This window comes from Taudactylus pleione, unplaced genomic scaffold (genome assembly GCF_031769625.1).
Source record: "Taudactylus pleione unplaced genomic scaffold, aTauple2 ptg000220l, whole genome shotgun sequence".
Classification (NCBI taxonomy): Eukaryota; Metazoa; Chordata; class Amphibia; order Anura; family Myobatrachidae; genus Taudactylus; species Taudactylus pleione.
The window spans coordinates 63,282-84,686 of NW_028284622.1; the positions used below are offsets into that span (position 1 = coordinate 63,282).

General features: G+C 47.2%; 1 protein-coding gene across 1 annotated transcript in view; it reads left to right on the top strand.

Moving 5' to 3' along the window:
• The window catches only part of LOC148517328 (transcription factor COE3-like), a gene marked incomplete at its 5' end in the record, with an annotated part of 118,172 nt that overhangs the window by 47,961 nt on the left and 48,806 nt on the right, over window positions 1-21,405 (top strand). The window contains 4 exons of the mRNA XM_088478834.1: window positions 1,581-1,662; window positions 10,225-10,342; window positions 12,755-12,888; window positions 13,897-14,023. Coding sequence (XP_088334960.1) covers window positions 1,581-1,662; window positions 10,225-10,342; window positions 12,755-12,888; window positions 13,897-14,023 — 461 coding nt within the window. The remainder of the gene's footprint in view (window positions 1-1,580; window positions 1,663-10,224; window positions 10,343-12,754; window positions 12,889-13,896; window positions 14,024-21,405) is intronic.

A 21,405-nucleotide genomic window follows, 5' to 3' on the forward strand; every position in this document is an offset into this window, starting at 1 on the left:
CACACTTTTACTATGGGGCCTTCAAATACCTAGTGATGCCCCTGCTATGGGGAGTCCAGCAGACCTCTGTGAGCATCTCATGTCACCTTGCCGGTTAACTGGTTAATCCATACAACCAGCAGAGTAGAAGACCACAGAAGTGGGCAGGGGCTTTGGGGGCTCTCTACGGCCCATTCTTGTCTTTATTTGATGAATTGTGTGCGAGTGGGACAGCAAAGTGGCACAGTGGTTAGCAGCTGGATTTCTGCCCAGGGCCTCTCTATGTGGAGCTTGTATGCCCCCCCATGTTTGCGTGGGTTTTCTTGTGCTATATAAATTAGTGATACCAATAATAGGGCCAAATTCTGTGCTAATGTGGCCCTCAGCTGGCAGGCTAATATTGTATTGTCTTAAGGCCCCATACATCAGCGATATATTGCCGCGATGTTGCGATCCTGCAATCGTGTTGGATTTCACAGATATGCCGATCACAATCAAAATATGATCGTGATTGACACATTGGTGAAATTTAACATGTAGAATTTCACCGTTCCTGTGACGGAATGCGGAACATCGATGGCCGCTGGTCAACATTTCCGACCGGTGGATCGGGTCACGTTTCCCAGGTCACCCAGCAGGTGCACAGGTGTAATCATTACTCACTGACACATTTCCCAGGTCACCCAGCAGGTGTACAGGTGTATTCATTACTCACTGACACATTTCCCAGGTCACTCAGCAGGTGCACAGGTGTACTCATTACTCATTACTCATTTATCAGGTCACCCAGCAGGTGTACAGGTGTATTCATTACTCACTGACACATTTCCCAGGTCACCCAGCAGGTGCACAGGTGTACTCATTACTCATTACTCATTTATCAGGTCACCCAGCAGGTGTACAGGTGTATTCATTACTCACTGACACATTTCCCAGGTCACCCAGCAGGTGCACAGGTGTACTCATTACTCACTGACACATTTCTCAGGTCACCCAGCAGGTGCACAGGTGTAATCATTACTCATTACTCATTTATCAGGTCACCCAGCAGGAGCACAGGTGTACTCATTACTCACTGACACATTTCTCAGGTCACCCAGCTGGTGCACAGGTGTAGTCATTACTCACTGACACATATCCCAGGTCACCCAGCAGGAGCACAGGTGTAGTCATTACTCACGGACACATTTCCCAGGTCACCCAGCAGGTGCACAGGTGTAATCATTACTCACTGACACATATCCCAGGTCACACAGCAGGTGCACAGGTGTAATCATTACTCACTGACACATTTTAAAAGATCCACAGGTGGAGCTATTATCTCACTTGTGATTTTGTGAGCACATCTGGAAAACAAGCCCTGTTTGGGGTCCTGAGGACTGAAGTTTGAGAACCTGTGGTCTAACTGAAATACCGAGTGATCACTTTTTTATTTCTCTTTGGCTCAGATTTATGACACCCCACATTGCAGCCGCTATAAGTATAATTAATTTTGTTATTGCCACCTATGACGATAGAAAGAGACTATGTGGTGGCTGATTAGTCTGATGGTGACACTGCCCTCGTACATCTCTCCTCACCCGGCCATGTTTGTCTTGTAGGTTTTTCTTAAAGTTCTTCTTGAAATGTAACCAGAACTGCCTGAAGAACGCCGGGAATCCGCGGGACATGAGGAGGTTTCAGGTGAGCGGACGGACAAACCGCCAAGTACGTGCGTAACCGCAGTTCAGTCCTTCTGTGTGTGGTATGTTCCAGTAGAGGTAGGTAGACAATGATGTCCCTTCCCCCTGTGTAAATGTGTTAAGTCACCGGACATTAGGCTGAGTCCATAATGAACGTTTCTATTTGTGTGTAACTAGAGAAGGATATTTGGGGTCTGATTCATAGATGGACGCTCAGACCCCCACAGCTGGATATTTGTACGCAGCGGCTGTGCGGAAATATGCAAGTGTCGCAGCCGCCAGGATTTATACTGAGGCACACAACGGCGACTTTGCAAATCTAAGCGACTGCGTCACAAAGATGCAGCATCGGCCACAGATCGTCTGATTATCGGTCTTCTGAGTAACCCTACTGTTGCGCGGAGTGGCTGAGTGTGCTGATGCGCCAGAGCCATTTTAATTGCGTACGGGATCACAATCACCCTCTCTGGCACGCCCTCTAAACGGTCACAACACACCGGCGTTTTAGCCGTTAATTTGTCGTTACCTCCACAGACAGTCCCTCTTTGTCAATCACTTTGGGAATACGTCCATTCTGTGATCGCTGATGCACGACCATCGCTGCGCATGCACAGACCACCGATAATCGCTCAACTGCCACATCATCGGAATAGCGTCCAGCTCTGAATCAGGCCCTAGGTCAGGGGAGGTGGGGCTGGGGGGCTCTAGTCTTCCTGGACGATCAGCCTGGGGAAATGTCATTTTTCACCCATAGTGTCCACATTTATCTCTTCGGCTCATGGCTCTATGAAAGTACATACGGAGAATTGTCACTAAAGCTATTTTCTAAATTGTATTCTTTGGTATAACAAATGGGTGTGGAAGCTGTGTGCCTGTATACCTGTACAGCCAGGGTCATTATTAGATATCTGTCTGTCCCAAGGGTCCCCCCCAGCTACTATTGTAGTTGTCACTTTACACCGAGGTGAAAGAATCTTTGTAGGATGCAGATAATTGTTTGTAGACTTTTGTAAAGGATCAGGTGTGTGGTCAGTAACAAAGGATCAGGTGTGTGGTCAGTAACAAAGGATCAGGTGTGTGGTCACTAACAAAGGATCAGGTGTGTGGTTAGTAACAAAGGATCAGATGTGTGGTTAGTAACAAAGGATCAGATGTATGGTCACTAACAAAGGATCAGGTGTGTGGTCACTAACAATGGATCAGGTGTGTGGTCACTAACAAAGGATCAGATGTGTGGTCAGTAACAAAGGATGAGGAGTGTGGTCAGTAACAAAGGATCAGGTGTGTGGTCAGTAACAAATGATCAGGTGTGTGGTCAGTAACAAAGGATGAGGAGTGTGGTCAGTAACAAAGGATCAGGTGTGTGGTCAGTAACAAATGATCAGGTGTGTGGTCAGTAACAAAGGATGAGGTGTGTGGTCAGTAACAAAGGATGAGGTGTGTGGTCAGTAACAAAGGATCAGGTGTGTGGTCAGTAACAAAGGATCAGATGTGTGGTCAGTAACAAAGGATGAGGAGTGTGGTCAGTAACAAAGGATCAGGTGAGTGGTCAGTAACAAAGCATCAGGTGTGTGGTCAGTAACAAATGATCAGGTGTGTGGTCAGTAACAAAGGATGAGGTGTGTGGTCAGTAACAAAGGATCAGGTGTGTGGTCAGTAACAAAGGATCAGGTGTGTGGTCAGTAACAAAGGATCAGATGTGTGGTCAGTAACAAAGGATGAGGAGTGTGGTCAGTAACAAAGGATCAGGTGAGTGGTCAGTAACAAAGGATTAGGTGAGTGGTCAGTAACAAAGGATGAGGTGTCTGGTCAGTAACAAAGGATCAGGTGTGGTCACTGACAAAGGATCAGGTGTGTGGTCAGTAACAAAGGATCAGGTTTGTGGTCACTAACAAAGGATCAGGAGTGTGGTCACTAACAAAGGATCAGGTGTGTGGTAACTTACAAAGGATCAGGTGTGTGGTCACTTACAAAAGATCAGGTGTGTGGTCAGTAACAAAGGATCAGGTGTGTGGTCAGTAACAAAGGATCAGGTGTGTGGTCAGTAACAAAGGATCAGATGTGTGGTCAGTAACAAAGGATGAGGAGTGTGGTCAGTAACAAAGGATCAGGTGAGTGGTCAGTAACAAAGGATTAGGTGAGTGGTCAGTAACAAAGGATGAGGTGTCTGGTCAGTAACAAAGGATCAGGTGTGGTCACTGACAAAGGATCAGGTGTGTGGTCAGTAACAAAGGATCAGGTTTGTGGTCACTAACAAAGGATCTGGAGTGTGGTCACTAACAAAGGATCAGGTGTGTGGTAACTTACAAAGGATCAGGTGTGTGGTCACTTACAAAAGATCAGGTGTGTGGTCAGTAACAAAGGATCAGGTTTGTGGTCACTAACAAAGGATCAGGAGTGTGGTCACTAACAAAGGATCAGATGTGTGGTCAGTAACAAAGGATCAGGTGTGTGGTCAGTAACAAAGGATCAGATGTGTGGTCACTTCTTGTCCCACTGACCTGTCTGGAGAAATGAACAAATTATGTAAAAAGGCAGATATATTCCATATCAATAGTGGCTACATTATTGTATGTGTAGCAGTTGTGTATTATTGTATGTGTAGCAGTTGTGTTATTTTATGTGTAGCAGTTGTATTATTGTATGTACAGCCATTGTGTTATTATATGTGCAGCCGTTGTGTTATTATATGTGTAGCAGTTGTATTATTGTATGTGTAGCAGTTGTGTTATTATATGTACAGCCGTTGTGTTATTGTATGTGTAGCAGTTGTGTTATTATATGTGCAGCCGTTGTGTTATTATATGTGCAGCCGTTGTTTTATTGTATGTGCAGCAGTTGTGTTATTGTATGTGCAGCAGTTGCATTATTATATGTACAGCCGTTGCGTTATTATATGTGCAGCCGTTGTTTTATTGTATGTGCAGCCGTTGTTTTATTGTATGTGCAGCAGTTGCATTACTGTATGTGTAGCAGTTGCGTTATTGTATGTGCAGCAGTTGTATTATTGTATGTGTAGCCGTTGTATTATTATATGTGCAGCCGTTGTTTTATTGTATTTGTAGCAGTTGTATTATTGTATGTGTAGCAGTTGTGTTATTATATGTGCAGCCGTTGTTTTATTATATGTGCAGCCGTTGTTTTATTATATGTGCAGCCGTTGTTTTATTGTATGTGTAGCAGTTGTATTATTGTATGTGTAGCAGTTGTGTTATTGTATTTGTAGCAGTTGTATTATTGTATGTGTAGCAGCTGTGTTATTATATGTACAGCCGTTGCGTTATTGTATGTGCAGCCGTTGTGTTATTATATGTGCAGCCGTTGTTTTATTGTATTTGTAGCAGTTGTATTATTGTATGTGTAGCAGTTGTGTTATTATATGTGCAGCCGTTGTTTTATTGTATGTGCAGCCGTTGTGTTATTATATGTGCAGCCGTTGTTTTATTGTATTTGTAGCAGTTGTATTATTGTATGTGTAGCAGTTGTGTTATTGTATGTGTAGCAGTTGTTTTATTGTATGTGCAGCAGTTGTATTATTGTATGTGTAGCAGTTGTGTTATTGTATGTGTAGCAATTGTATTATTGTATGTGTAGCAGTTGTGTTATTGTTTGTGTAGCAGTTGTATTACTGTATGTGTAGCAGTTGTGTTATTGTATTTGTAGCAGTTGTATTATTGTATGTGTAGGCAGTTGTGTTATTATATGTGCAGCCGTTGTTTTATTGTATGTGTAGCAGTTGTGTTATTGTATGTGTAGCAGTTGTATTATTGTATGTGTAGCAGTTGTGTTATTGTATGTGTAGCAGTTGTATTATTGTATGTGTAGCAGTTGTGTTATTGTTTGTGTAGCAGTTGTATTATTGTATGTGTAGCCGTTGCGTTATTTTATGTGTAGCAGTTGTATTATTGTATGTGTAGCAGCTGTGTTATTATATGTACAGCCGTTGTGTTATTGTATGTGCAGCCGTTGTTTTATTGTATGTGCAGCAGTTGCATTACTGTATGTGTAGCAGTTGCGTTATTGTATGTGCAGCAGTTGTATTATTATATGTGCAGCCGTTGTTTTATTGTATTTGTAGCAGTTGTATTATTGTATGTGTAGCAGTTGTGTTATTATATGTGCAGCCGTTGTTTTATTATATGTGCAGCCGTTGTTTTATTGTATGTGAAGCAGTTGTATTATTGTATGTGTAGCAGTTGTTTTATTATATGTGCAGCCGTTGTTTTATTATATGTGCAGCCGTTGTTTTATTATATGTGCAGCCGTTGTTTTATTGTTTGTGTAGCAGTTGTGTTATTGTATTTGTAGCAGTTGTATTATTGTATGTGTAGCAGCTGTGTTATTATATGTACAGCCGTTGCGTTATTGTATGTGCAGCCGTTGTGTTATTGTATTTGTAGCAGTTGTATTATTGTATGTGTAGCAGTTGTGTTATTATATGTGCAGCCGTTGTTTTATTGTATGTGTAGCAGTTGTGTTATTGTATGTGTAGCAGTTGTTTTATTGTATTTGTAGCAGTTGTATTATTGTATGTGTAGCAGTTGTGTTATTATATGTGCAGCCGCTGTTTTATTGTATGTGTAGCAGTTGTGTTATTGTATGTGTAGCAGTTGTGTTATTGTATGTGTAGCAGTTGTTTTATTGTATGTGTAGCAGTTGTGTTATTGTATTTGTAGCAGTTGTGTTATTGTTTGTGTAGCAGTTGTATTACTGTATGTGTAGCAGTTGTGTTATTGTATTTGTAGCAGTTGTATTATTGTATGTGTAGCAGTTGTGTTATTATATGTGCAGCCGTTGTTTTATTGTATGTGTAGCAGTTGTGTTATTGTATGTGTAGCAGTTGTATTATTGTATGTGTAGCAGTTGTGTTATTGTATGTGTAGCAGTTGTATTATTGTATGTGTAGCAGTTGTGTTATTGTTTGTGTAGCAGTTGTATTATTGTATGTGTAGCCGTTGTGTTATTGTATGTGTAGCAGTTGTGTTATTGTATGTGTAGCAGTTGTATTGTTATATGTACAGCTGTTGTGTTATTATATGTACAACCGTTGTGTTATTATATGTGCAGCCGTTGTTTTATTGTATTTGTAGCCGTTGTATTATTGTATGTGTAGCAGTTGTGTTATTGTATGTGCAGCAGTTGTGTTATTGTATTTGTAGCAGTTGTGTTATTGTTTGTGTAGCTGTTGTATTACTGTATGTGTAGCAGTTGTGTTATTGTATTTGTAGCAGTTGTATTATTGTATGTGTAGCAGTTGTGTTATTGTATGTGTAGCAGTTGTATTATTGTATGTGTAGCAGTTGTGTTATTGTTTGTGTAGCAGTTGTATTATTGTATGTGTAGCCGTTGCGTTATTGTATGTGTAGCAGCTGTGTTATTATATGTACAGCCGTTGTGTTATTATATGTGCAGCCGTTGTTTTATTGTATTTGTAGCCGTTGTATTATTGTATGTGTAGCAGTTGTGTTATTGTATGTGTAGCAGTTGTTTTATTGTATGTGTAGCAGTTGTATTGTTATATGTACAGCCGTTGCGTTATTATATGTGCAGCCGTTGTTTTATTGTATGTGTAGCTGTTGTATTATTGTATGTGTAGCAGTTCTCTTATTGTATGTGTAGCAGTTGTATTATTATATGTACAGCCGTTGCGTTATTATATGTGCAGCCGTTGTATTATTGTATGTGTAGCAGTTGTTTTGTTATATGTGCAGCCGTTGTGTTATTGTATGTGTTGCAGTTCTCTTATTGTATGTGTAGCAGTTGTTTTGTTATATGTGCAGCCGTTGTGTTATTGTATGTGTAGCAGTTGTATTATTGTATGTGTAGCAGTTCTCTTATTGTATGTGTAGCAGTTGTGTTATTGTATGTGTAGCAGTTGTTTTATTGTATGTGTAGCAGTTCTCTTATTGTATGTGTAGCCGTTGTTTTGTTATATGTGTAGCAGTTGTATTATTGTATGTGTAGCAGTTGTATTATTGTATGTGCAGCCGTTGTGTTATTGTATGTGTAGCAGTTGTATTATTGTATGTGTAGCTGTTGTATTATTGTACAGTGCATCACTTTTTCCACATTTTGTTATGTTACAGCCTTATTCCAAAATGGAATAAATTCATTTTTGTCCTCAAAATTCTACACACAATACCCCATAATGACAGCGTGTAAAATGATTTTTTTTTTTAGATTTTTGCAAATTTAATAAAAAAAAAACAAAACTAAGAAATGACATGTACATAAGTAGTCACGGCCTTTTCTCAATACTTTGTTGATGCACCTTTGGCAGCAATTACAGCCTCAAGTCTTTTTGAATCTGGGCAGTTTCGGCCATTCCTCTTTGCAGCACCTCTCCAGTTCCATCAGGTTGGATGGGAAGCGTCAGTGCGCAGCCATTTTCAGATCTCTCCAGAGATGTTCAATCGGATTCAAGTCTGGGCTCTGGCTGGGCCACTCAGGGACATTCACAGAGTTGTCCTGAAGCCATTCCTGTGATATCTTGTCTGTGTGCTTAGGGTCGTTGTCCTGCTGAAAGATGAACCGTCGCCCCAGTCTGAGGTCAGGAGCGCTCTGGAGCAGGTTTTCATCCAGGATGTCTCTGTACATTGCTGCATTCATCTTTCCCTCTATCCTGACTAGTCTCCCAGTTCCTGCCGCTGAGAAACATCCCCACAGCATGATGCTGCCACCACCATGCTTCACTGTAGGAATGGTATTGGCCTGGTGATGAGCGGTGCCTGGTTTCCTCCAAACATAACGCCTGGCATTCTCGCCAAAGAGTAGGCCCGTCAAGAGCCGCGCCGGGCCCCAGTAAGAAAAGGGGGCGTGGCCTTATCTGATAGATGTGGCCACGCCCCCTTAGTTAAAAAAAACAAGCAAAACAATTTGGTGCTGGTGACGGGAGTGCAATGAGCCCCCTCAGCCGGGTACATAACCAGTGGGGGGCGCGATCAGCTTGATTGCTGCCCCCCACAGGCAGAGAGACTGCTGTGGCTGCTTCTCAGCAGCCGCGAGCAGTATCCCAGTGCAGCCCAGCACACAGCAGTGTGTGCTGGGCTACTGTGATGTAAGGGGGGGGAGCAGTTCTGGACCCGGGCCCCCGTCTGGCCCCTCCAGCAAGCCCGGGCAATTTGTACCCCCTCCCCCCCCCTCTTGGCACCCCTGACAAAGAGTTCAATCGTTGTCTCATCAGACCAGAGAATTTTGTTTCTCATGGTCTGAGAGCCCTTCAGGTGCATTTTGGCAAAATCCAGGTGGGCTGCCATGTGCTTTTTACTAATGAGTGACTTCCGTCTGGCCACTCTACCATACAGGACTGATTGGTGGATTGCTGCAGAGATGGTTGTCCTTCTGGAAGGTTCTCCTCTCTCCACAGAGGAATGCTGTAGCTCTGACAGAGTGACCATCGGGTTCTTGGTCACCTCCATGACTAGGGCCCTTCTCCCCCGATCACTCAGTTTAGACGGCCGACCAACTCTAGGAAGAGTCCTGGTGGTTCCCAACTTCTTCCATTTATGGATGATGGAGACCACTGTGCTCATTGGGACCTTCAAAGCAGCAGGTATTTTTCTGTACCCTTCCCCAGATTTGTGCCTCGAGACAATCCTGTCTCGGAGGTCTAAAGACAATTCCTTGAACTTCATGCTTGGTTTGTGCTCTGACATGCACTGTCAAGTGTGGGATCTTATATTATAGACAGGTGTGTGCCTTTCAAAATCATGTCCAATCAACTGATTTTACCACAGGTGGACTCCAGTTAAGCTGTAGGAACATCTCAAGGATGATCAGTGGAGACAGGATGCACCTGAGCTCAATTTTAAGCTTCATCACAAAGGCTGTGAATACTTATGTACATGTGATTTCTTAGTTTTCTTTTAAATAAATTTGTGTGCAGAATTTTGAGGACAAAAATGAATTTATTCCATTTTGGAATAAGGCTGTAACATAACAAAATGTGGAAAAAATGAAGCATTGTGAATATTTTCAGGTTGCACTGTATGTGTAGCAGTTGTGTTATTGTATGTGTAGCAGTTGAATTGTTATATGTGCATCCGTTGTGTTATTATATGTGAAGCCGTTGTGTTATTATATGTGCAGCCGTTGCATTATTATATGAGCAGTGTTATTAATGCTCTCGCAGTCCTCTTGGGGTTAAGTCCCTGGGATACAGTGCGGTGGATCTAATGAGGAACTTCAGCTATTTTCTCACAGCGGGGCTCGGCTGCTCATTAGGGGGCTCCTTAAAGAGCTGATAATTATGACATTCTAACGTGATTAGCATCCCTCTTCATTTACATTCCTTACAGTGGGAAACGCATACCGCCTCCGTGATCACGTCTCACACTAAGGATCCCCTGTCCCTTCCTTCTCAGACCTCTATGTACATATGTGTCTCTGCTGCAGGAGGACACTGTACCGTATATGTGGCCGATTTACAGTTGGACGCGTTTTGCGCCAAACAAGCAGGAATAAAATATGCATTTTGCGCAGTTTGCAGAGATGGACGCATCTCAATGTGCGGCTTATATTGTTTCTGTTTATCACATTAACTTATTTTATTGCATTTTCACAGGTCGTGGTTTCAACAACTATCAACGTGGACGGTCATGTGCTCGCTGTGTCTGATAATATGTTTGTCCACAATAACTCCAAACATGGACGTCGTGCGCGTAGACTGGACCCTACAGAAGGTGTGTCACTCTCTATATTACTATACATAATACATCCTCTAGCCTCTACAGAAGGTGTCATTCTCTGTATTACTATATATAATACATCCTCTGACCTCTACAGAAGGTGTGTCTGTATATCTCTGTCTATAGTACGTCCTCTGGCCTCTACAGAAGGTGTGTCTGTATATCTCTGCCTATAGTACGTCCTCTGGCCTCTATGGAAGGTCTGTCTGTACATCTCTGTTATATAGTACATTCTCTGGCCTCTACAGAAGGTGTGTCTTTATATCTCTGTCTATAGTATGTCCTCTTGCCTCTACAGAAGGTATGTCTGTACATCTCTGTCTATAATACGTCCTCTGGCCTCTACAGAAGGTGTGTCTGTATATCTCTGTCTATAGTACATCCTCTGGCCTCTACAGATGTTCTGTCTGTACATCTCTGTCTATAGTACGTCCTCTGGCCTCTACAGAAGGTATGTCTGTATATCTCTGTCTATAGTACGTCATCTGGCCTCTACAGAAGGTCTGTCTGTATATCTCTGTCTATAGTACATCCTCTGGCCTCTACAGAAGGTCTGTCTGTATATCTCTGTCTATAGTACGTTCTCTGGCTTCTCCAGAAGGTCTGTCTATAGTACGTCATCTGGCCTCTACAGAAGGTCTGTCTGTATATCTTTGTCTATAGTACATCATCTGGCCTCTACAGAAGGTCTGTCTGTATATCTCTGTTTATAGTACGTCCTCCGGCCTCTACAGAAGGTGTGTCTGTATATCTCTGTCTATAGTACGTCCTCTGGCCTCCACAGAAGGTGTGTCTGTATATCTCTGTCTATAGTACATCCTCTGGCCTCCACAGAAGGTGTTTCTGTATATCTCTGTCTATAGTGCATCCTCTGACCTCCACAGAAGGTGTTTCTGTATATCTGTCTATAGTACGTCCTCTGGCTTCTACAGAAGGTGTGTCTGTCTGTGTCTGTCTATAGTACATCCTCTGGCCTCTACAGAAGGTGTGTCTGTCTATCTCTGTCTATAGTACGTCCTCTGGCCTCTACAGAATGTCTGTCTGTATATCTCTGTCTATAGTATGTTATCTGACCTCTACATATGTACAGAAACTGTGTATATTTGAAGTATTTGGGTCTTGGGCTGATTACTCCATGTACTGTATGTCAGAACTCAGTTGGGTCCAGGTGACTATTCATAGCAGTAGTAGGATTAGGATGATTAGACAGTTATACTGGAACCTGATAGTCATCCTCCAAAGGATGATAAGTATGAACATATTCTCTTATTCTATACTCAGCTTAATAAGCCTTCATCTGACATGGACAAATATACTCCCATCTCACTGAGTACATTGTACAAGTGTAGGAGCAATGCTTATGTCAGGGCTAATGAAGCACAGAAAGGTAGAGCTTTTATGATTAGAAAAATGTAATAGTGGCAAATTCTAGTCAGCTGTGTCATATGCACAGCAATATATGCTCAGTGATGTCACAACGGGGGTAAGGACCACACCCGGGTGTCACCCGCTGAGGGGTGACACCAAAGTGCCGACTACTCGGTGACAGGAACCGGGTGCTGCACTGCAGCATTATGTGCAGCACGTGGCTCCTGACCCAGTGAGAGAGCTGGCACTGCTCACAGACTGGTCCCCGGGGACAGCCTGCATCTCCCGGACCCCCGGAGTGACTAAACCGAGGGTTCGGCCCCTGCCAGTGAGGCCACACCCCCATTTGTGAGACCACACCTCTTTTTTGCCTGCAGGGCGGTGGCACTGCAAGCCCACCCTGTCACCAGAGGTGGGGACGCCACTATATATGCTTGTAGGTTACCTAGCCTCACAATATGAAATTATATTAGATATCTTATTTTAGGGAATTGTTTGCAACATTGTATCAAGCAAGGATGATGAAAAGGAAACAATATATACAATTTTAATTCAGTAGAAATAGTAAAAGTGTAAAAAATTCGCCACCCCCATGAACACATGAGGAACACAGCGACCCCATCCCGAGCACCCCAAATTTGCAGTTAATAAGAGCTGAAAACCCTACTTGTGGCCACTATTATATGAATCTACAGTATGTGTAATGACAACCAGGTGATTTCGAGAGAGTCACGAAAAAGCTGTAACCCAAGTGCATTATAAGACTCCTTCCAGCCAAGGCGGGTTCCTCTCCACCGGCCGGAACCCCTTCTCCTCAGTGTTGCAGATTCCACTCCACTTACTAAGTAATATGAAGTTCCCATCCTAATCCTGGGTATATTAGAAGTTCCATTTAGTCTCTGTGCATTGTATGACGCGTTGTGTCGCAGAATGTGCTGATTGGTAGTTGGAGTGAGACGCTGGCTGTAATGTATAATTATCGTATATATTCTCTGTGTAACATTCTCCATAACTTTCTATCCTGACATGTGCATGAAGCAGCCACTCCCTGCATCAAAGCCATCAGCCCCAGCGAAGGCTGGACCACGGGGGGAGCCACCGTCATCCTGATAGGAGAGCACTTCTTTGATGGGCTGCAGGTGGTTTTTGGCACGATGCTGGTGTGGAGTGAGGTAGGTCAGAAGAAGCGCCGTACACTGTGAGCAATGAGAGGCTGAGTGCTATTCTTGTACAGCACACATCGGATTGGTTGCTCTTATAGCACCTCGTAGTTAGATGGCTCATTGTATCTCCTAATCTACCTGCAGCTGACAGACTCCAAACCTGCTCCCCGCACTGATATCTCACATGTCCCATCTACTCCAAGGCCATGTTCTGTCCAGGCTCAGAGGTTAGGGCTATTCTTATGCATGTGATTACATATACGCGTAATATTTTTTAATGATACAATTAAATAGATTTTATTTTTTTTAAATTCACCTTTAATTTTCCACCTGAAAGCCCAGACTCACTCACCATCTATGTAACATTTTATCTGCCCACTATAATTCAGAGAGCTCTGTTCTACCCCTGCAATATAAAGCACAGTGTATAAGCCTAAATGCAGATGGCACCCACTTCAATAAACACAAAGTATAACAATGTCCCAGGAGGTGAGGTGGCCCAGCTGGTCATGGTACTGTCCCTTGTTTACATGTGTGATCAGGACCTCCGCTGGAGGTGAGATCCTGGGAAAAGAGGTCCAGGTGGTCATAGTATTGACCCGTAGTAACATTAATGACTTGGTCCTCAGCTGGAGGTGAGATCCTGGGAAAGTGGCCCGGCTGGTCACAGTATTGACCCAGGGTAACATTAATGATCTGGTCCTCAACTGCAGGTGAGATCCTGGGAAAAGTGGCCCAGCTGGTCACAGTATTGACCCGGGGTAACATTAATGATCTGGTTCCTCAACTTCAGGTGAGATCTTGGGAGGAGAAGTTGCCCAGCTGGTTACAGTATTTACCCAGGGTAACATGTATGATCTGTCTTTAGCTGAGATACTCGGAGGAGCAGTGGCCTAGCTTATATTGATCATCATCTGGGAGAACATAATTTACTTGTCTCTTTCTGGATGGCAGATTTGAGTGTTAGAGGGTGTCCGCGTTTTCCACCAGCTGAATGTTGATCTCTTTTATTTGCAGTTAATTACCCCCCATGCCATTCGAGTGCAGACACCGCCAAGGCACATCCCTGGCGTGGTGGAGGTCACGCTGTCCTACAAATCTAAGCACTTCTGCAAAGGAGCTCCTGGGCGATTTGTTTACACAGGTGAGAATGCTTCTGTGGGGGTTTCCACTGAATATTCATGTTTTATGGCCAGTGTTGTAGTTTTGCATCCGTGCAGCATTATATGCGTTAAAGCCCCAGCTATTCAGGTTACTGTCCGAAGTCATCTACAAAGGCTAAACGTCTGAGGTATCTGACTCCCACTCAGGTGAGTGTAGGAGGAGACATGTAAATCAATAGAATAATTGTGTCATTTGGTCATTTTGTGACAGTCTGCTGCCAGAACGTATGAGAGAACGTGAATGACTATATGTGGAGGGCGCTTTTATCCACCTCGCCCTGAGGCTGATAGACTCTCTCTGTGAGCGTGATGTAGGGATCTTATGAGATGGATAGTCATGATGACAGCAAGTCTAGGAAATGTCTCATTGTTCTGGAGATATGTGTAGGGAGAACATGAAGGGATTATGAAATGATGGTCCGGATCTCACTCACCTGTCATGGCAAAGCCTTTAGGAGCTGGGGAATTATAATGTCTTGGAGTGTAATGTGTAAAAAACAGGGAATGAATTGCTCTGCCTGGGACACTTCCAAAATAGTAAATACTCCAAGCAGCAATGTACAGTATTTATTAGAGCCCACTGACCGAAATCCATGGCCACCCCCAGGCCTGAAGCAGCTGCCTACACGGTCATTGTTCCTCTTCTCTCTTCTGGGATCCGTAGCCACCCGGATTGCAGGAAAATCCTGATGACCTCTAGTAACTCTTATGGTTTATATTAAACATTATTATTATTATTATTATTATTATTATTATTATTATTATTATTATTATTATTATTATTGTAGCCCTTATGGTTTTTATTATTATTAGTAGTAGTATTTTCATTATTATTATTATTATTATTATTATTATTGTAACTCATGGTTTTTATTATTATTATTACTACTGTAACTCTTATGGTTTATAATATTATTATTATTATTATTATTATTATTATTATTATTATTATTATTATTGTAACTTATGGTTTGCATTATTATTATTATTATTATTGTAACTCTTATGGTTTTTATTAGAGATGAGTGGGTTCGGATCTCAGAGATCCGAACCCACCCGAACTTAGAGATCCGGGGCAAGAACTGAACGTGCGTTCAGTTCCCCTGCCGGCCCCGGTTCTCAAACCGAGGCAAAACCATAGAGACGAAATCTCACGGCTCACAAGCGTTCGTCTCTGCTATATAAGGAGTCCCCGTGGTGGCGCCATTTCACTCCGGCTGTGGAAAGTGAACATGGAGGGTAGGTAGTGTAGGGCTGGGCTACTGTCCTGATCTATCTGGGCTGGTGCTGTCTGCTGTGTCCATCTGGGCTGGTAGCGTGCTGCCTGTGTCCATCTGGGCTGCTGTGCTGTGTCCATCTGGGCTGGTGCTGTCTGCTGTGTCCATCTGGGCTGGTAGCGTGCTGTGTCCATCTGGGCAGGTAGCGTGCTGCCTGTGTCCGTCTGGGCTGCTGTGCTGTGTCCATCTGGGCTGGTAGCGTGCTGCCTGTGTCCATCTGGGCTGGTAGCGTGCTGCCTGTGTCCATCTGGGCTGGTAGCGTGCTGCCTGTGTCCATCTGGGCTTGTAGCCTGCTGCCTGTGTCCGTCTGGACTGGTAGCGTGCTGCCTGTGTCCATCTGGGCTGGTAGCGTGCTGCCTGTGTCCATCTGGGATGCTGTGCTGTGTCCATCTGGGCTGGTGCTGTCTGCTGTGTCCATCTGGGCTGGTAGCATGCTGCCAGAATCCATCTGGGCTGGTGCTGCCTGCTGTGTCCATCTGGGCTTGTGCTGCCTGCTGTGTCCATCTGGCCTGCTGTGCTGTGTCCATCTGGGCTGGTAGCGTGCTGCGCTGTGTCCATCTGGGCTGCTGTGCTGTGTCCATCTGGGCTGGTAGCGTGCATGTGCTGTGTCCATCTGGGCTGGTAGCGTGCTGCCTGTGTCCATCTGGGCTGGTAGCGTGCTGTGCTGTGTCCATCTGGGCTGGTAGCGTGCTGCCTGTGTCCATCTGCTTTGGTAGCGTGCTGCCTGTGCCCATCTGGGCTGGTAGCGTGCTGTGCTGTGTCCATCTGGGCTGGTAGCGTGCTGCCTGTGTCCATCTGGTCTGGTAGCGTGCTGCCTGTGTCCATCTGGGCTGGTAGCATGCTGCCTGTGTCCATCTGGGCTGGTAGCATGCTGCCTGTGTCCATCTGGGCTGGTAGCATGCTGTCTGTGTCCATCTGGGCTGGTGCTGTCTGCTGTGTCCATCTGGGCTGGTAGCGTGCTGCCTGTGTCCATCTGGGCTGGTAGTGTGCTGTGCTGTGTCCATCTGGGCTGGTAGCGTGCTGCCTCTGTCCATCTGGGCTGGTAGCGTACTGCCTGTGTCCATCTGGGCTGGTAGCATGCTGCCTGTGTCCATCTGGGCTGGTGCTGTCTGCTGTGTCCATCTGGGCTGCTGTGTTGTGTCCATCTGGGCTGGTGCTGTCTGCTGTGTCCATATGGGCTGGTAGCGGGCTGCCTGTGTCCATCTGGGCTGGTAGCGGGCTGCCTGTGTCCATCTGGGCTGGTAGTGTGCTGCCTGTGTCCATCTGGGCTGGTAGCGTGCTGCCTGTGTCCATCTGGGCTGGTAGCGTGCTGCCTGTGTCCATCTGGGCTTGAAGCCTGCTGCCTGTGTCCGTCTGGGCTGGTAGCGTGCTGCCTGTGTCCATCTGGGCTGGTAGCGTGCTGCCAGTGTCCATCTGGGCTGGTAGCGTGCTGCCTGTGTCCATATGGGCTGGTAGCGTGCTGCCTGTGTCCATCTGGGCTGGTGCTGTCTGCTGTGTCCATCTGGGCTGGTGCTGCCTGCTGTGTCCATCTGGGCTGGTAGCGTGCTGTTTGTATCTATCTGGGCTGGTGCTGCCTGCTGTGTCCATCTGGGCTGGTACCGTGCTGTTTGTATCCATCTGGGCTGGTGCTGCCTGCTGTTCCATCTGCGCTTGTGCTGCCTGCTGTGTCCATCTGGGCTGCTGTGCTGTGTCCATCTAGGCTGGCAGCGTGCTGCCTGTATCCATCTGGGCTGCTGTGCTGTGTCCATCTGGGCTGCTGTGCTCTGTCCATCTGGGCTGGTGCGGTCTGCTGTGTCCATCTGGGCTGGTGCGGTCTGCTGTGTCCATCTGGGCTGGTAGCGTGCTGCCTGTGTCCATCTGGGCTGGTAGCGTGCTGCCAGTGTCCATCTGGGCTGGTAGCGTGCTGCCAGTGTCCATCTGGGCTGGTAGCATGCGGCTTGTGTCCATCTGGGCTGGTAGCGTGCTGCCTGTGTCCATCTGGGCTGCTGTGTTGTGTCCATCTGGGCTGGTGCTGTCTGCTGTGTCCATCTGGGCTGGTAGCATGCTGCCTGTGTCCATCTGGGCTGGTAGCGTGCTGCCAGTGTACATCTGGGCTGGTAGCGTGCTGCCTGTGTCCATCTGGGCTGGTAGCGTGCTGCCTGTGTCCATCTGGGCTGGTAGCATGCTGCCTGTGTCCATCTGGGCTGGTAGCGTGCTGCCTGTGTCCGTCTGGGCTGGTAGCGTGCTGCCTGTGTCCATCTGGGCTGGTAGCGTGCTGCCTGTGTCCATCTGGGCTGGTAGCGTGCTGCCTGTGTCCATCTGGGCTTGAAGCCTGCTGCCTGTGTCCGTCTGGGCTGGTAGCGTGCTGCCTGTGTCCATCTGGGCTGGTAGCGTGTTGCCAGTGTCCATCTGGGCTGGTAGCGTGCTGCCTGTGTCCATCTGGGCTGGTAGCGTGCTGCCTGTGTCCATCTGGGCTGGTGCTGTCTGCTGTGTCCATCTGGGCTGGTGCTGCCTGCTGTGTCCATCTGGGCTGGTAGCGTGCTGTTTGTATCCATCTGGGCTGGTGCTGCCTGCTGTGTCCACCTGGGCTGGTACCGTGCTGTTTGTATCCATCTGGGCTGGTGCTGCCTGCTGTTCCATCTGCGCTTGTGCTGCCTGCTGTGTCCATCTGGGCTGCTGTGCTGTGTCCATCTAGGCTGGCAGCGTGCTGCCTGTATCCATCTGGGCTGCTGTGCTGTGTCCATCTGGGCTGCTGTGCTCTGTCCATCTGGGCTGGTGCGGTCTGCTGTGTCCATCTGGGCTGGTGCGGTCTGCTGTGTCCATCTGGGCTGGTAGCGTGCTGCCTGTGTCCATCTGGGCTGGTAGCGTGCTGCCTGTGTCCATCTGGGCTGGTAGCGTGCTGCCTGTGTCCATCTGGGCTGGTAGCGTGCTGCCAGTGTCCATCTGGGCTGGTAGCATGCTGCCAGTGTCCATCTGGGCTGGTAGCGTGCTGCCTGTGTCCATCTGGGCTGCTGTGTTGTGTCCATCTGGGCTGGTGCTGTCTGCTGTGTCCGTCTGGGCTGGTAGCGTGCTGCCTGTGTCCATCTGGGCTGGTAGCGTGCTGCCAGTGTACATCTGGGCTGGTAGCGTGCTGCCTGTGTCCATCTGGGCTGGTAGCGTGCTGCCTGTGTACATCTGGGCTGGTAGCGTGCTGCCTGTGTACATCTGGGCTGGTAGCGTGCTGCCTGTGTCCATCTGGGCTGCTGTGTTGTGTCCATCTGGGCTGGTGCTGTCTGCTGTGTCCATCTGGGCTGGTAGCGTGCTTTCTGTGTCCATCTGGGCTGGTAGCGTGCTGCCTGTGTCCGTCTGGGCTGGTAGCGTGCTGCCTGTGTCCATCTGGGCTGGTAGCGTGCTGCCTGTGTCCCTCTGGGCTGGTAGCGTGCTGCCTGTGTCCATCTGGGCTGGTAGCGTGCTGCCTGTGTCCATCTGGGCTGGTAGCGTGCTGCCTGTGTCCATCTGGGCTGGTAGCGTGCTGCCTGTGTCCATCTGGGCTGGTAGCGTGCTGCCTGTGTCCATCTGGGCTGCTGCTTGTGTCCATCTGGGCTGGTAGCGTGCTGCCTGTGTCCATCTGGGCTGGTAGCGTGCTGCTTGTGTCCATCTGGGATGATAGCGTGCTGCCTGTGTCCATCTGGGCTGGTGCTGCCTGCTGTGTCCATCTGGGCTGGTAGCGTGCTGCCTGTGTCCATCTGGGCTGGTAGCGTGCTGCTTGTGTCCATCTGGGCTGGTAGCGTGCTGCCTGTGTCCATCTGGGCTGCTGTGTTGTGTCCATCTGGGCTGGTGCTGTCTGCTGTGTCCGTCTAGGCTGGTAGCGTGCTGCCTGTGTACATCTGGGCTGTTAGCGTGCTGCCAGTGTACATCTGGGCTGGTAGCGTGCTGCCTGTGTCCATCTGGGCTGGTAGCGTGCTGCCTGTGTCCATCTGGGCTGGTAGCGTGCTGCCTGTGTCCATCTGGGCTGGTAGCGTGCTGCCTGTGTCCATCTGGGCTGCTGTGTTGTGTCCATCTGGGCTGGTGCTGTCTGCTGTGTCCATCTGGGCTGGTAGCGTGCTGCCTGTGTCCATCTGGGCTGGTAGCGTGCTGCCTGTGTCCATCTGGGCTTGAAGCCTGCTGCCTGTGTCCATCTGGGCTGGTAGCATGCTGCCTGTGTCCATCTGGGCTGGTAGCGTGCTGCCTGTGTCCGTCTGGGCTGGTAGCTTGCTGCCTGTGTCCATCTGGGCTGGTAGCGTGCTGCCTGTGTCCATCTGGGCTGGTAGTGTGCTGCCTGTGTCCCTCTGGGCTGGTAGCGTGCTGCCTGTGTCCATCTGGGCTGGTAGCGTGCTGCCTGTGTCCATCTGGGCTGGTAGCGTGCTGCCTGTGTCCATCTGGGCTGGTAGCGTGCTGCCTGTGTCCATCTGGGCTGGTAGCGTGCTGCCTGTGTCCATCTGGGCTGCTGCTTGTGTCCATCTGGGCTGGTAGCGTGCTGCCTGTGTCCATCTGGGCTGGTTGCGTGCTGCTTGTGTCCATCTGGGATGATAGCGTGCTGCTTGTGTCCATCTGGGCTGGTAGCATGCTGCCTGTGTCCATCTGGATTGGTAGCGTGCTGCCTGTGTCCATCTGGGCTGCTGCTTGTGTCCATCTGGGCTGGTAGCGTGCAGCCTGTGTCCATTTGGGCTGGTGCTGTCTGCTGTGTCCATCTTGGCTGGTAGCGTGCTGCTTGTGTCCATCTGGGCTGGTAGCGTGCTGCCTGTGTCCATCTGGGTTGGTAGCTTGCTGCCTGTGTCCATCTGGGCTGCTGCTTGTGTCCATCTGGGCTGGTAGCGTGCTGCCTGTGTCCATCTGGGCTGGTGCTGTCTGCTGTGTCCATCTGGGCTGGTAGCGTGCTGCCTGTGTCCATCTGGGCTTGTAGCGTGCTGCTTGTGTCCATCTGGGCTGGTAGCGTGCTGCTTGTGTCCATCTGGGCTGGTAGCGTGCTGCCTGTGTCCATCTGGGCTGGTGCTGCCTGCTGTGTCCATCTGGGCTGCTGCCTGTGTCCATCTGGGCTGGTAGCGTGCTGCCTGTGTCGTCACTCGCTGCTGCCTCGGTCAGGTCTCCGGGGCCCAAAGTCCTGGACAAAAAAAATAAAAAGTGTAAAATCAATATTGTGAGCTGTGAGGTGGCCAGAATTTACTGCAAATGATTGGGAATAAATGTTATTAAGGTTAATAATACCGTAGGAACAAAAACAGGCCCAAATTATGTGGTTTTACCTGTTTTTATCATTTTTTGAAAAAAGATACAGATCCAAAAACAAAAACAAAACACAGGGGTCGGGGCACATCCATAGTTTTTATTATTATTTAGTTGTTTGTCCCTGGAATATAATCGCTCAGGGCATTTCCGGGGGTTACCCGGGCTGGAGAGTGCGCAGTCACGAGGCTCCTGAGGACGTAGAAGCTTCCTGCTTAGTGACTCCATGATTAATAAATGTGAATAAACAGCCTGAAAAGTGTGTAAAACACAAACGATGGGAAAATACAGTATTCTATTTCAATACAAAAACTCACATACTATAGATCTGTAAAAGGTCTCGCTTGCACCAGTAATAAGGACCTGCATCTATCTGTGTGTCATTTATAGGGAGGGAAGGAGGGAAGTTCGTACGGTTTATGTTTTTTCTCCCGCTAATGAACATCCTCTAGCTGATAATAAGATGATTTGCAAATTAAAGTTATGGTAATAATAATCAAAAATGAAATGTATTCCTTCTCAGGCAGGATGTAGACAGTGGTGACGATGTAAGACGCTGGAGCTATGTACATAATATAAATAACGAGCGCCCTGTACGACGATTAGCGCTGCAGAGAAACAGATGCCTTTAAAAAGTTATTCTGCAAGAATAAAGGGCCCCATACACGGTGCGATATGCACCTTGCAATGCGGCGGGCGATCCCATTCATAACGCTGCATGGGAATCGTTCCTCGATCCCCCAGATCAATTGAACAAGCAGAAAAACCTGGAGGAGCGACGGACAACCTCACGGGAGCGCACAGCGGATGATATCATGCCAACACATGGGACAATAATGCGGCGATGTCGTTCAAAACCATTGGAT